This window comes from Colias croceus, chromosome 21 (genome assembly GCF_905220415.1).
Source record: "Colias croceus chromosome 21, ilColCroc2.1".
NCBI classification, from domain to species: Eukaryota; Metazoa; Arthropoda; class Insecta; order Lepidoptera; family Pieridae; genus Colias; species Colias croceus.
The window spans coordinates 381,345-394,184 of NC_059557.1; the positions used below are offsets into that span (position 1 = coordinate 381,345).

General features: G+C 31.7%; 1 protein-coding gene across 2 annotated transcripts in view; it reads left to right on the top strand.

Annotated features, from left to right (window-relative positions):
- Positions 1–12,452, top strand: part of LOC123701446 (neuropeptides capa receptor) — a 67,854-nt gene extending 55,402 nt beyond the window's left edge. For both annotated transcript variants that reach the window (XM_045648930.1, XM_045648931.1), the window contains exons 5-8: positions 2,229–2,341; positions 7,986–8,169; positions 10,629–10,741; positions 11,177–12,452. In XM_045648930.1, coding sequence (XP_045504886.1) covers positions 2,229–2,341; positions 7,986–8,169; positions 10,629–10,741; positions 11,177–11,322 — 556 coding nt within the window. In that variant the 3' untranslated portion in view covers positions 11,323–12,452. The remainder of the gene's footprint in view (positions 1–2,228; positions 2,342–7,985; positions 8,170–10,628; positions 10,742–11,176) is intronic.
- Positions 12,453–12,840: the final 388 nt, after the last annotated feature.

The following is a 12,840-nucleotide window of genomic DNA, read 5'->3' on the forward strand; positions in this document are numbered from 1 at the left end:
TTGACTTATTGGGTCTTTGACGTTAATAAGTAAGTTATAAACACGAAAAATATTATTAAATTTATTTAAAGAAGCTGAAAAACAGATTTGAAATTTGTGTGTTTACACAGTAGGTATGGAAGTTATTAGGTATACATTCTTTAGAAGTTTTTTCAAACAAAAGTTTCATATTGTAACAATGACTAAATAATATTTTACAGTTCTAATACTTCTTTGGCATATTATGATAATATATACGTAAAGTTACTTAGTTACATATTTTGTAAAATTAAATTGTAATACTGAAATGATTTAAAAGAGCAACTATGGAGTTTCTTGCCGATTCTTCTCCATAGATACTGCTTTCCGAATCGGTGGTAAATGTTAAAAATATGTATTGACGTTTCAAAAGTGCTTCTCGAAGAAGTCTAATTAAATAAAGAAATATTTGAGTTTGAGTTTTTGAATAATATTTTTTCATTGCGTATTGAATAAATAACTCCATTTTGGCATTTGATAAGTAAAATGAAATTTAAGATTGGAATTAAATTATCTAAATCTCGGGAAATAGTAATATGTACCTACCTAACTGAATATTTTTATAAGTAAACTAGCGGTCCGCCCCGGCTTCGCCCGTGGTACATATTTACGTTTTCTCAACATAAGAATCATCCTCGTACTTCAAGGAATATAATAAAAAAAGAATTATCGAAATCGGTTCAGCCGTTCTCGAGTTATACGCTTACCAACACATTTTGCGATTCATTTTTATATACCTACAAGATATTATTTCTACGTTTTAGTTTCAGTATTTCCGAAGCAATATTACTTGTCTACGCAATATTTTACTTATTTAAAAACATAATATTACTACTATGCCTTCGCCAACAAATTCGCAAATCCAAGCACGTTCATTCTTTCCAATTTTACGTGTAGGTAATATATAGGAAACTAGTACGCCATATTAAAGAGGAAAAGGTCCGTGGGAAAAGATATTTTCATTTTTCTATCCCACTTTACCGCTTCACCAGCTTTATTGTAATATTTACTCCTTTTCATTTTTAACATGAAAAATAACAACTACTAGCTGTGCTCCGCGGTTTCACCCGCATTGCTTCGCTCCTGTTGGTCTTAGCGTGATGATATATAGCCTATAGCCTTCCTCGATAAATGGGCTATCTAACAATGAAATAATTTTTCAAATCGGACCAATATTTCCTGAGATAAGAGCGTTCAAAGAAACAAACAAACTCTTCAGCTTTATAATATTAGTATAGATAAAATCAACCGTTATTAAATTATAAATATTTTTATACAAATTTGTACCTAAAATTAAGTTTTTATACAAAAATATCGTTAACGTAGCGTCGTTATTTATGTAAAAATACCAACCTCAGAATAAGCGTCAATTAAAATAAGGACTAAGTCCCGAAATGTGCGACATATCACGTTTCCAACCTGGTATTTGATGCGGTGCTGTGAGCTGATAAAGGTTTATAGACTTTAGGTAACCTACTTATAATTTTGACAACATTTAGGTGTTTGCTGTTATAATAAAATATGTTTAAACAAACATTTATTCGTTCAACTAGACATATTTTATTTACCATTTAAGTTTTCAACAGGTTTGGAAAGCATTTTTCTCAGAGAAAATTCAGCGATAAACTTTTAAAAAATCATATTTATTTTACAAACCCCTTTCATTTTAGTCAAGAAATCATATAGATTTTTTCCTTTGTCTTTTATTTCGTTCTTATCTCACACGTTCTTTTGAGCTATGTGTACTGATGCGTAAATCATGATAACAAAAGGATATGCTAAAGTTTAAGAAAATAATGAGAATTCTTATTTTTATTTACACTACAACAGAATAAAGAAAGCAAGATGCTGATCTTATTCTTTTGCGTTTGTCTATTCTTTAGCATATCTATACTTATCTTATAAAACTGAAGAGTTTGTTTGTTTGTTTGTTTGAACGCGCTAATCTCAAGAACTACTGGTCCGATTTGAAAAATTATTTGGGTGTTGGATAGCCCATATCGAGGAAGGCTATAGGCTATTAGGCTATATAATTATCATCATGCTAAGACCAACAGAAGCGGAGATACGAGGGTGAAACCGCGGAGCGCAGCTAGTCTTAAATAAATTTAGCGTTTGCATCTGAATGTTATCAGTTTAACCTCTGTTATTAATCTAGTAAAGTTTTTAATATTATATTGGTATTCTATAGGAATTTTTTTTTGTTGTAGATCCACGCACACACACAACCCGGGCAGTCCGGGTACTCTTAATGGAGTAAATGGCAGTGTTCACGGAGAGGCGAGGCAAGCGCAGTCCAGGAAAAACATCATTAGGATGCTGGGTGAGTTTTATATTATTTATAATTTATACTCTAGATGGAACTGCATTTTATTTTATAAAATGGACAAATAAATTTATTTCATTTCATTTCATTTCATTATAAGGCGTATGGACTTGTTAATCACATAAACGTGATTCAAGGATCTTTCGGAATATCCCCATATATTTACACTATTTTATGCCCGTATTCCAACGAAATCAATATGTTAAGCGCATAATAAAATATTCATCATTCAGCCTATTCATAAGAATATTCAACGAATTTGATATTTATTTATTTATTTATTTATTTCATAACAACAAGTAATTAACAGGTGTAAAACCCAAAGCATTACATGTTTAGTTTAAAATAAAATATTAAAATAGGATAAGTTTACAATTTTCATTAATTATCGACTTAAGAATTTAAAAACATTCGATTTATACGTATTTAAGGACGTATTAAATAAATCTGTCTCGGGTAGCAGAGCGAGCAAGTCGTTTACCAATTTTACCGAGCGCACCAAGGGGGCGTTACGGCCAGACACAGTTCTTACACCTTGCTGGACGGCAAGGAAATCACGACCCCGACGTAGTCCCAACCCAGAAGGAGCCGCTACACTATAAATGAACTTTGGAGGAATTTTAAAAGAAATTCGTTCAAGACTAAATGGGTTATCTATACCACCATTTAGCACCTGATAAACGTGTACTAGTAAAATGTATTTTCGCCTCGATTCCAGACTGAAAAAGCCTGTCATACCGTACACATACAGAGATGGGTACATGTATGGATAGTATCCATACATCTGTCTAAATACATATCTACAAAACTTCTTTTGGATTTTTTCTAACATAAGGATATATTTTTTTTCATGTGAATCCCAGATAATACAATTATATTCTAAGCAACTTCGAACGTATGCCTGGTAAAGAGAAATAGTACATTTTATGTCAGAAAAATTATTGCCAGTTCGAATTATAAAACCGAGCGTTTTAAAAGACTTATTGCATATATTAACGATATGCTCCTTAAATTGTAACCGAGAAGAAAAAGTAACTCCTAGATCTTTAATTGTTGTAACGCGCTGTAGACACTGTCCACCTAAATAATATGTGTAATCGATTGGCGTTCGAGACCTCGAGTAGCTCATTATTTTGCATTTACCAATATTAAAATATAAGCGGTTTTCTACACCCCATTCCAAAACAGACTCAATGTCACGCTGCAAAGCCTGGTATTGGGTATGATTATTTACTCCCATATAAATTTTGAGGTCATCTGCGAACATTAAGCACTGAGCGCTGCTAACAACATTCGGTAAATCATTAATTAAAATTAAAAACTGGGTCGGTCCCAGTGTCGATCCTTGACTTATTCCTGATTTAGTGGAATAAATATGTGACTTATGATTACCAATTTGAACATATTGCAAACGATCTTTTAAATAATTCGCAAAAAATTGCAAAAGTTTAGGACAGAACCCGAATGAGGCAAGTTTGTTTAAAAGGATATCGTTATCTATTTTGTCGAAAGCTTTTTGGAAATCAAAATAAGCGACGTCTACCTGCTGGTTTTCATCCAGGCATGTATTGACATAAGTAACAAAATTTAAATGATTAGTTACAGTTGACCGCTTAGACCTAAACCCATGCTGACAATCACTTAAGTAAGTACCGATCTGATTTTTGATGCGATTATCTACCAGCATCTCAAATAATTTTCCAAATGTTGAGAGAACAGCAATTGGTCTATGATTTGTTACATCACAATTATTGCTATCTTTTGCTACGGGCGTGACGCGAGAAACTTTCCATGCGGTAGGATAGACATTATTTTGCATAGACAAATTAAACAAATACAACAACGGTTTTACAAATATAGATATACAATCCTTTATCAAAAAAGGTGGAACACCATCTGGACCGGTAGATGAATGTGGCTTTAACCGTCTAGCTGCTTTGTATAAATCTTTAGATATGAATTCATCTATACTCACATGTAAAGAACTATTACTTTCTGAATGGAAATGTTTCCCAGCTTCCTCAGCATTTAACCTCGGAGTGTCTTTTAAAAATACTGAACTAAAGTAATCTGCAAATGAATCAACAGCATTTTGCCCTATGAGAGATTGTCCGTTATAACTATATGCAGCAGTACCGTGTCTATTTTGTCGAAGTTCCTTTACAAATTTCCAAAAATACGCCGGATTTTTACGAATACTAGAACTAACCCTATGAGTATAGTTTTTGTACGCCTCATCTATCTGTTTTTTAACCAAAGTTCGGTAATATTTAAATAATTCAAAGCTAGTCAAATCACCACTAATTTTATATTGCTTGTGTTGGAAGTGCTTATTTTTTATATTAGATATTAAGTCAGATGTGAACCATACTGGATATATATAACGGCTCAGCGGCTTATTATAATTTTTAAGCGGTACACAGAAATTTAGACATTCACTTAGCTTTGTATAAAAATATTCGACTGCTTTATTCACGTCTGAAATAAGATAAAGAGCGCTCCAATCAATATTTTCAAGCATGGAGTATAACACGTTCATATCAGCTTTACGGAAGTTCCAATTTTGAACGAATTGTAATGCGGAACAATTAAGTGGTTGCGATTCCTTCTGAGAGCGAACTAGCACATTACTCCGGCGCCACTTTACTGTAATTTCTAGCGGGGGATGGTGGTTGTCAATGGAAACTAACGGTAAGACATCACCAGATACTGACACGCTCTGTACGGGCATACTGCTTAGTACTAAGTCCAACATTCGGCCAGATTTATTTAACACGTTATTACGTTGACTAAGTTTACAAAATGATATAAAATTATTAAAGTGCTCATTAGAGTTATTACTTAAAGAGTATAAATTAAAATCGCCTAAAAGTAATACATCTAATGACGAATATTTATAGATTACATTTTCTATGACATTTAACACATTTATAAATTGTTCGTCACTATAGCTTGGAGGAATATACGTAACAATACACAGAAATTTAAAGTTTTTGTATGAGATTAGTGCTAATATTATTTCTTTGTCGTTCGAAAGTCCCGTTACATCATAAATACGTTTAACTTTATACTCACTACGAATAGCCAGTAATACACCGCCGTATCCTACATCGTTCACACGATCCTTCCTTAAAACTACAAAATTAGATGGAAATAGTTCGGAATCGTAGAAGGATTTAATTAGAAAAGTTTCAGTTACCGCGAAAATATCACAAGATGCACCACACACAGATTTTTTAAATTCAGCCGATTTACTACGTAATCCCCTACAGTTTTGATATATAATCACTATGTTATTATATTTATGAGTCACTGCTTGGCTTACGAAAATTATTACGCCACGGCTTTATGCATACATCTTCAGGCCATTTGCTAACATCAATGAACAAATGGGATTGTTTAGCGAGAACACCAACTTTAAATGAAGCGTAGTTACCTCTCGATTTTAACGCTTCCACGGTACAGTTATCGATGCTACAAGCGTTGTTTATATGCTCAGTAATTTTATCAGCTAGCGTACCTTCCTTCACATAGTATAAGTGATAATATATCCATCGTTCTGAAGCCTCAATAAGTGAATTACCGGGCGCCGCGCTTCCGCGTATTACATTCTTACGTTTGTTTTTAACTTGAATCCAGTGATCAGCTGGTTGCATCGAACCCGTCGCGTCATCGCCCGTGGTAATGTTCGACATAGGTGCGAGCGAGTTATTATCCGCTGACACGCATTCGTCCTCACTCGCACTCGCAACCGTGCGAGGTGCTGCGTTCCGTTGCGTATCTTCGTGTTTCTTACGATTCACGTTGACGCTGGTAACCAATGGAACGCGCTGCCGAGCCGCACGGATTGGTCGATTCACTAACAGCAGCGCATTGCTATCTTCTAGCTCGGGGGTATTTGAAGATGCTGCCCGTTGCTTTGACAATTTTGATATTGTATCCACTTGAGATTGAATCAAGTTATTTTGTTTAATTACAATAACCTCCAGCGAATCCACTTTTTTAGTAAGCTCCAGAATTGATTTTTGCAAACCCTGGACTAATTTTTCCAACTTGGAGTTCGACATATTCACTTTATTTGAATTAAATGTACGGAGCACAATGTAGCACGTTAACGTTAACGTAACGAGATATGAACCAATTCATACAATGTCAGGTATGCACATTAAAATCTATTTCTAGCAAGTAGTAACCTAATAAGGTCTACTATTCTTGTCCTGAACATCGTTAAAGATAGCATGTATTTATGAGAGAATTATAATTTATCATAGGGTTGATTGTTTACGCTTCTAATTTCTTAGAAATGCTTCTTTGTTTTAAAAAAGGTCTTTAATAATATTCCAATTATTTTCGATAAAATAAACTCATTTAAAAAATAATAAACGATGTCTTAAAAATTATAGAATATATTATAAATGCTGCATGGTGGCACATAAAAAATTTATCTATTTCAGCATGCGAATCAAGATGATAAACGATGTATAAAACTTATCTTTATTATTTATACTTATACTATAAAGAGGAAAGGTTTGTATGTATGTATGTATGTTTTCACGCATAAACTACTAAACCGATTACAATGAAATTTAGCACACATATAGAGGTTAACTTGGATTAATACATAGGATAGGTTTTATCCTGGAAATCCCACGGGAATGGGAACTAGCCACTAGGTATGCGGGTTTTCCTTTGAAAACGCGGGTGAGGCGAAAATCTAGTGAAATAATATTATGAATGTGAAAGTGCGTTTCTTTGTTTGTCTCTCTATCATGTGGCAACAGATCAATTTTATGTTAGGAGGCTAGACAGTAACATAGGTTACTTTTACCGCGGTGAAAAACCTCATTCAAATGGGAAAGTCTTTTCAACGTAGGGGCGAGGTCGCGGGCGGAATGTTAGTCGATAATAGGCATATATTGAATAATAAACTGCCCATTTTGTTGATACTATGACTGGAAGCTAATAGCTGGTGCAATGTTTGCTATAAATATGCCCTATTAAAATTGACGGGCAATATTTGCGGCTGCATGCAGCGAACATTATTTAGTCTAATGAAATATTGGTAATTCCTATAGTAACTCGATTATTCTAGAAGTGTTATGTATTTGAGTTTGTATAGGCATGAGTACTAGTTATAGTATTAGTTTAGAAATTTATAGCAATTCTAGTTTAAACGGCTTGATTAGTATCAGGATTGAGAAGAATCGTTACATTCTTGTTAAATGTTTAGGTATATATTAAATCAAATCAAGCTTAGTAACAAATACCGGTGTTTTGGCACCCATTATAATGGAGTTTTCAATTTTTTAGATTAAAAATGACAGAAATTAAAATATTACTTTTAAACTCAATTTACGAAATTATGTTATTCTTTACTATCTTAGCCCAGGTTGGCTCTGAGGAAAACACAATGAAGGTTATTTATAAGAGTTTTTCTTGAATTTCTTCCTTACATATAAAATACAAATCCATCCTCCTTATTATTATAATATTGTGTAGAAAATTCTTCCCTGATTTTTCTTAACGTAAAGCTATTTAACAGCCAGTTTTCAACATTACCAAAAATACATTTTTTTTTTCACTTGTGTATGTGTGTATTTGTTAAATAAAGGATTTAAATAAATAAAAAATCTCTCTCTAGCGGCAGTAGTGATAGCGTTCTTCGTGTGCTGGGCCCCGTTCCACTTCCAACGCCTGTTCTTCATCTACGGCAGCAGCGTGAGGTACTACCACACGATCAACGAGTACCTGTTCCTGGCTGCGGGTGTGTTCTACTACGTGTCCGCTACTGTTAACCCGATTCTGTATAATATTATGAGCCATCGGTAAGTATAGGCTTTATAACTTTGTAATTATAATTTTTTTAAAGAATAGAAAGAAAAATAGTTCACGAGGCGGTATTCCATCCCGCGTCTTTCGCCTTGTCGTGATCCCGCCAGAAAGACGCAGGTTTGAATTCCGCCTCAAGATCACATTATGTTTATTAAAAAAAATATAATCAACGTTAAGTTTATTTGTGATGAAAAATAATAGTCTTAAAATTTCAGTTTATCTGTAAACTTAATGTTTATTGCTTACTCTATGGTTAAATCGAATAATACTTTTTTGTAAGTATCTACAAATAAAATTAATTATAAATGTCAATAGAATTAAATTGAATGAAATGAAATTAACTATCAATAGAAATATAAAATTAATTTTTTACAAAATAACTTCTAACTCTTGTTACTCATCTTGGTATTTCTTTTTAGTGTACATTAAAAAAATGCAAATAACTTACATACAATAATGATACTTTTATCAAATCTCGTATATTCTATGATAAATGAGATTAATGACATGATTCTGCAGCTTCAGAATCGCTTATCATTTCATATTAGCGAGATATAAGCGAAGATTAATTATTGAAAGAAATATTCTTTATGAAACGTTTGTTGAAGCTAATGATACATACAGTGATGGAAGAGTTTACTAAGATACGATTTGTAATACGAATTCTCCATAATGGTATTTATAATATAAACTAATAAAAGTTTAAAAATTAACGTTGAATTTGGCACTTTACAAGCCTTAAAACCTTTTTGTTACAGTATTATTATATGGGTATCATTTAAGCTATCACCAATTTAATTAGTTTTGTGTTTCTCAAATAATATGGTTTGTCCTCAAAATAGTAGATCTGTCACCAAAATGTAGTCACCAAACAATGCAAAATCAGTTCCACAATAAATCACCTAAAATCCTGAGATATAAGGTCTAGTACCAAATAAATGTTTTTGTATGTATTATAATAGGTGTGTCCTAATAAGTATTTAAGCAAACTAATTTAAAGAGATCACCAATAAATCATATTATGTAACTAGAAAATTGCATTAAGTTCAAATAAAAAATTAGGGTTGTCATCATCGTTTCAACCAAAAGATTCTGCTACTTAACTAGACTCCCAAGGTTCTAAATTTCCACTGGTAGTATAAATTATATTTAAATAACATTTTTAACAGAGTAGTAAATAAATCAATTAAAGTCAAAATAATCAAACAAAGAAATTAACTAAAACAACAAATTATCCACAACGATAATTAATTAAATAAAAAAACAATGAACGTGAAATCGCGAATGAAGTAAACTTGCATCTCTCTCAATCAATCTTTAGAGTCAATTTTTAAAGCGCGCCAATTTGTCTCCGCCCCTTTGATAATTTTTTCATTAAAATTATAAATTGATATATTAAATTGGTAACGAATACTATTATTGGTGACAAAATATCAAATAAAAAGGAGTCGCAGTCAGGGATCGATAAATCGATTTATTTGGTGACAGATTCTATTATACGATTCTACCATTCTGAGCACATAGCTATTATTAAAGTAACAAAACTGTTATTATAAGAACGAAGTTTATATTCATGTAATGCAAAATAATTTTATTGGTTATCGATCTCTTATTTTACACATATATTAACATTAATTTGATAATTCATACCTGGGAACAATTTTTGTTTATCTGAGAACGAAAATATTTCGTGGTGATAGATCTATTTATTAGGTGATACAACTTGATGACAAATATAAATTTTGGTGATAGAAAATATAGTTCCCTTATTATATGGCTTTGTAGATACCTACTTGACTCACATAATAATATTCTTCTGTTGCTAAAACCGTAGTCTTCTTTACCTCTGTTTTCCCAATTGAGTCCTTCATCCTTACCCAGCTAAAACTTAGCTGCCATAAACTCACTCAACATACGTTGGTAAAAGGAAAATCTATGTTATGACAAAGTGCTTTTAGATGTTTAATCGATAAAATAAATTAAATTTTTAAGTCCCGTAACATTGAAATGCTTAATTAATAAGACATTTATATGGAATAGAAAAAAATTTTGATCAGGGGTGGCCGAGAGGTCAGCCCTTTGCCACGGTACGCAAAGGACGCGGGTTATAAACCCACCTCGAGATAGATTTTTTTTCTATTATTTATAAATTTTTAATAAATAAATGAGGCCTGATTTCCAACAGTGGGGACATAATGGCTTGATGATGATTTAGAAATTAAAGACTTAAACGCGATTGTACACTTTACGAGCATGGTCACAGAGAGACTGTTCGAAAAATTGGGTTAAATAATATAATCCTTATAATAGTCTTTAATTTCTAAATGTAATACTCTTGTAAAATCAAACAAGAAAATACGATAATGATAATTATGTTGACGAAGATGATGATGGAGATGAAATAAATTCACATATTATTATGTAGGTACTATTCATAAAATCTTCCCTATAGATACCGCATAGCATTCAAAGAGACGCTGTGCTGCCGCCGCGCGCGGCGCCGCGCGAGCAGACTGCGGGACACTTCTAGTGTCAGAGAGACTATGATTAACCACAACTCAGAGGGTAAGGAATATAATTAAACGGTTTGTATATTTGTAGGAATTACGGGTGTATATTTTTAGGATGCACAGGTGTCGCTGTACTAAGCTGAAAGGAACTGACAGTATTGCATGCACTGAATAAAGACTGAATATGTAAAAAAATACTATAAGAAAACGACGTCAATTATTTTTTATTGAAATTTTCCTAAAATTTATAATTAGCATTATTAATCAGCCGTGGCCGACATACTTTAATTAATCTAGTTCTCACTAGCCAAAACGCGCTCACACGCGCAATTTAATTGTAACACACTACATACTACACTAAATTATTAACTCAATGTACCATAAAAAAATCAACAATTTAATTATTCCAAGTGTAAGTTTTAACTGTAACATATACACTACACTAAATAATTTACAAAATGTACAATTTTATTTATTTATTCATTCAAAGGCACGCAACTAGTCCGCGTCCGTTCCGCGAGCCACGACAGACGGTCTCGTACGGACCGAGGGAGAAGGAACAGCTACTACGGGACGGAACCAGACCGGTGGAAGCGGCACAATGGATGCAAACATACGCACAGGTTTGGGGATTGATACTTGTAAAAAAAAGAAAAAAAAATTTAGAGATTGGTTTTAGAATTTTTGCCAAAATGAAAAAAAAATTGTTTGGAGAGATTGATTTTTGAATTTTTGGCGAATTGTAAAATAGCATACCGTGCATAGGTTTGGGGATTGATCTTGTATGTTATGAAAACATGTAAGAATGAGTAGAGATTGATTTCGTTAAAGATAGAACAAAAATATAATATTTTGTACGTTGTAATTATACATGTTTCAGTATTCAAAAAAATAAAATTAAAAGTGGAATATTTTTTGTAGACTTTGCTGAAATTGACTTTGTAAAGGAAGAGGTAAAATTGCAAACTTTTTAAAATATTTTTGTTGTTTGTATTACCTTTTCGAGATTGTAGTCATATTTTCGTATGTAAATGTAATTTATTTACTTGTGTTAAGTAGAATGTAAATAAACATAAATAGTTGTATAATATTTATTAAAGTGAATGTAAATGAAAGAAACATTTATAATTATAAGTATTATATTTTACGCTTTTATTGTAAGTAATGTAATGTAAGTAATGTAGTAAATGTACTAATGAAATGTAGACAGCAAAATAAATTGTAGTCTCCTGAAAAATGTATAAAAATAAATGTATTAAACGATGTACCTATGTAAATGTATGATACACAGTAGTACCTATAACTCCAAGACATTTATATATAAAATGTATTGCTTTAAATGTTTCAAAGGAAAACGGAAAATGCGAACATAAATTGGTCTATTAATTTCCGAAATCGTCGGCTTAGAGCTGATGGCGTAATGTTCCCTTGTTTAAGATATTTGTGTCGTACTGATTTATTGTATAATTTGTCTCCTAATGATCTTAATGTACCAGTTTATATGTATATTTGTAAAAAAGGGGTTTGTTTGTTTAAAGGTATTAAAATCAAACAATTTGCTGTTAATGTATTTAGAACTATTTTTAATTAAAATATTTGTTTTCTCACTATGCAATTGGTATATTACATCAATAAAACATAATATTTAGACCAGTATTTTATATTAAATGTATTATAATAGGTTAGTATTACAATAGTATGTTCTTATTTATGACAAAATGATTTATTTATATGAATAAGATTGCTAGTCAAACATTGTATAATTAATTAATATAATATGTATTTAAGTTGTAATTAAATAAGTATAAATAAAGTATTCGTGTAATTTGTAATAATATATTTATATTTAATGTAAATAACTCGTAGTATTTATATTGTAATACTCAGTGATTCAAATAAATGTTTTTTTGTACATTGTGTTTTATTCAACTCCTTATTTCCATAGAATATAAGTCACACTTTTTACGACATTATCGACTAATCAGTTTATGCAGTTGTGTTTGTTTTTCTTTATTGACCCTTCGAAGTTTAATATAGAATTAATTTTAGTTAAAACTTATAGTAGTTAAATATAAAATATTTTAAACAATATAAAAAAATATTCTTAAAAACTAACGAAGCGATTGTACAAATTGATTGAACGCAAGTGAAGAG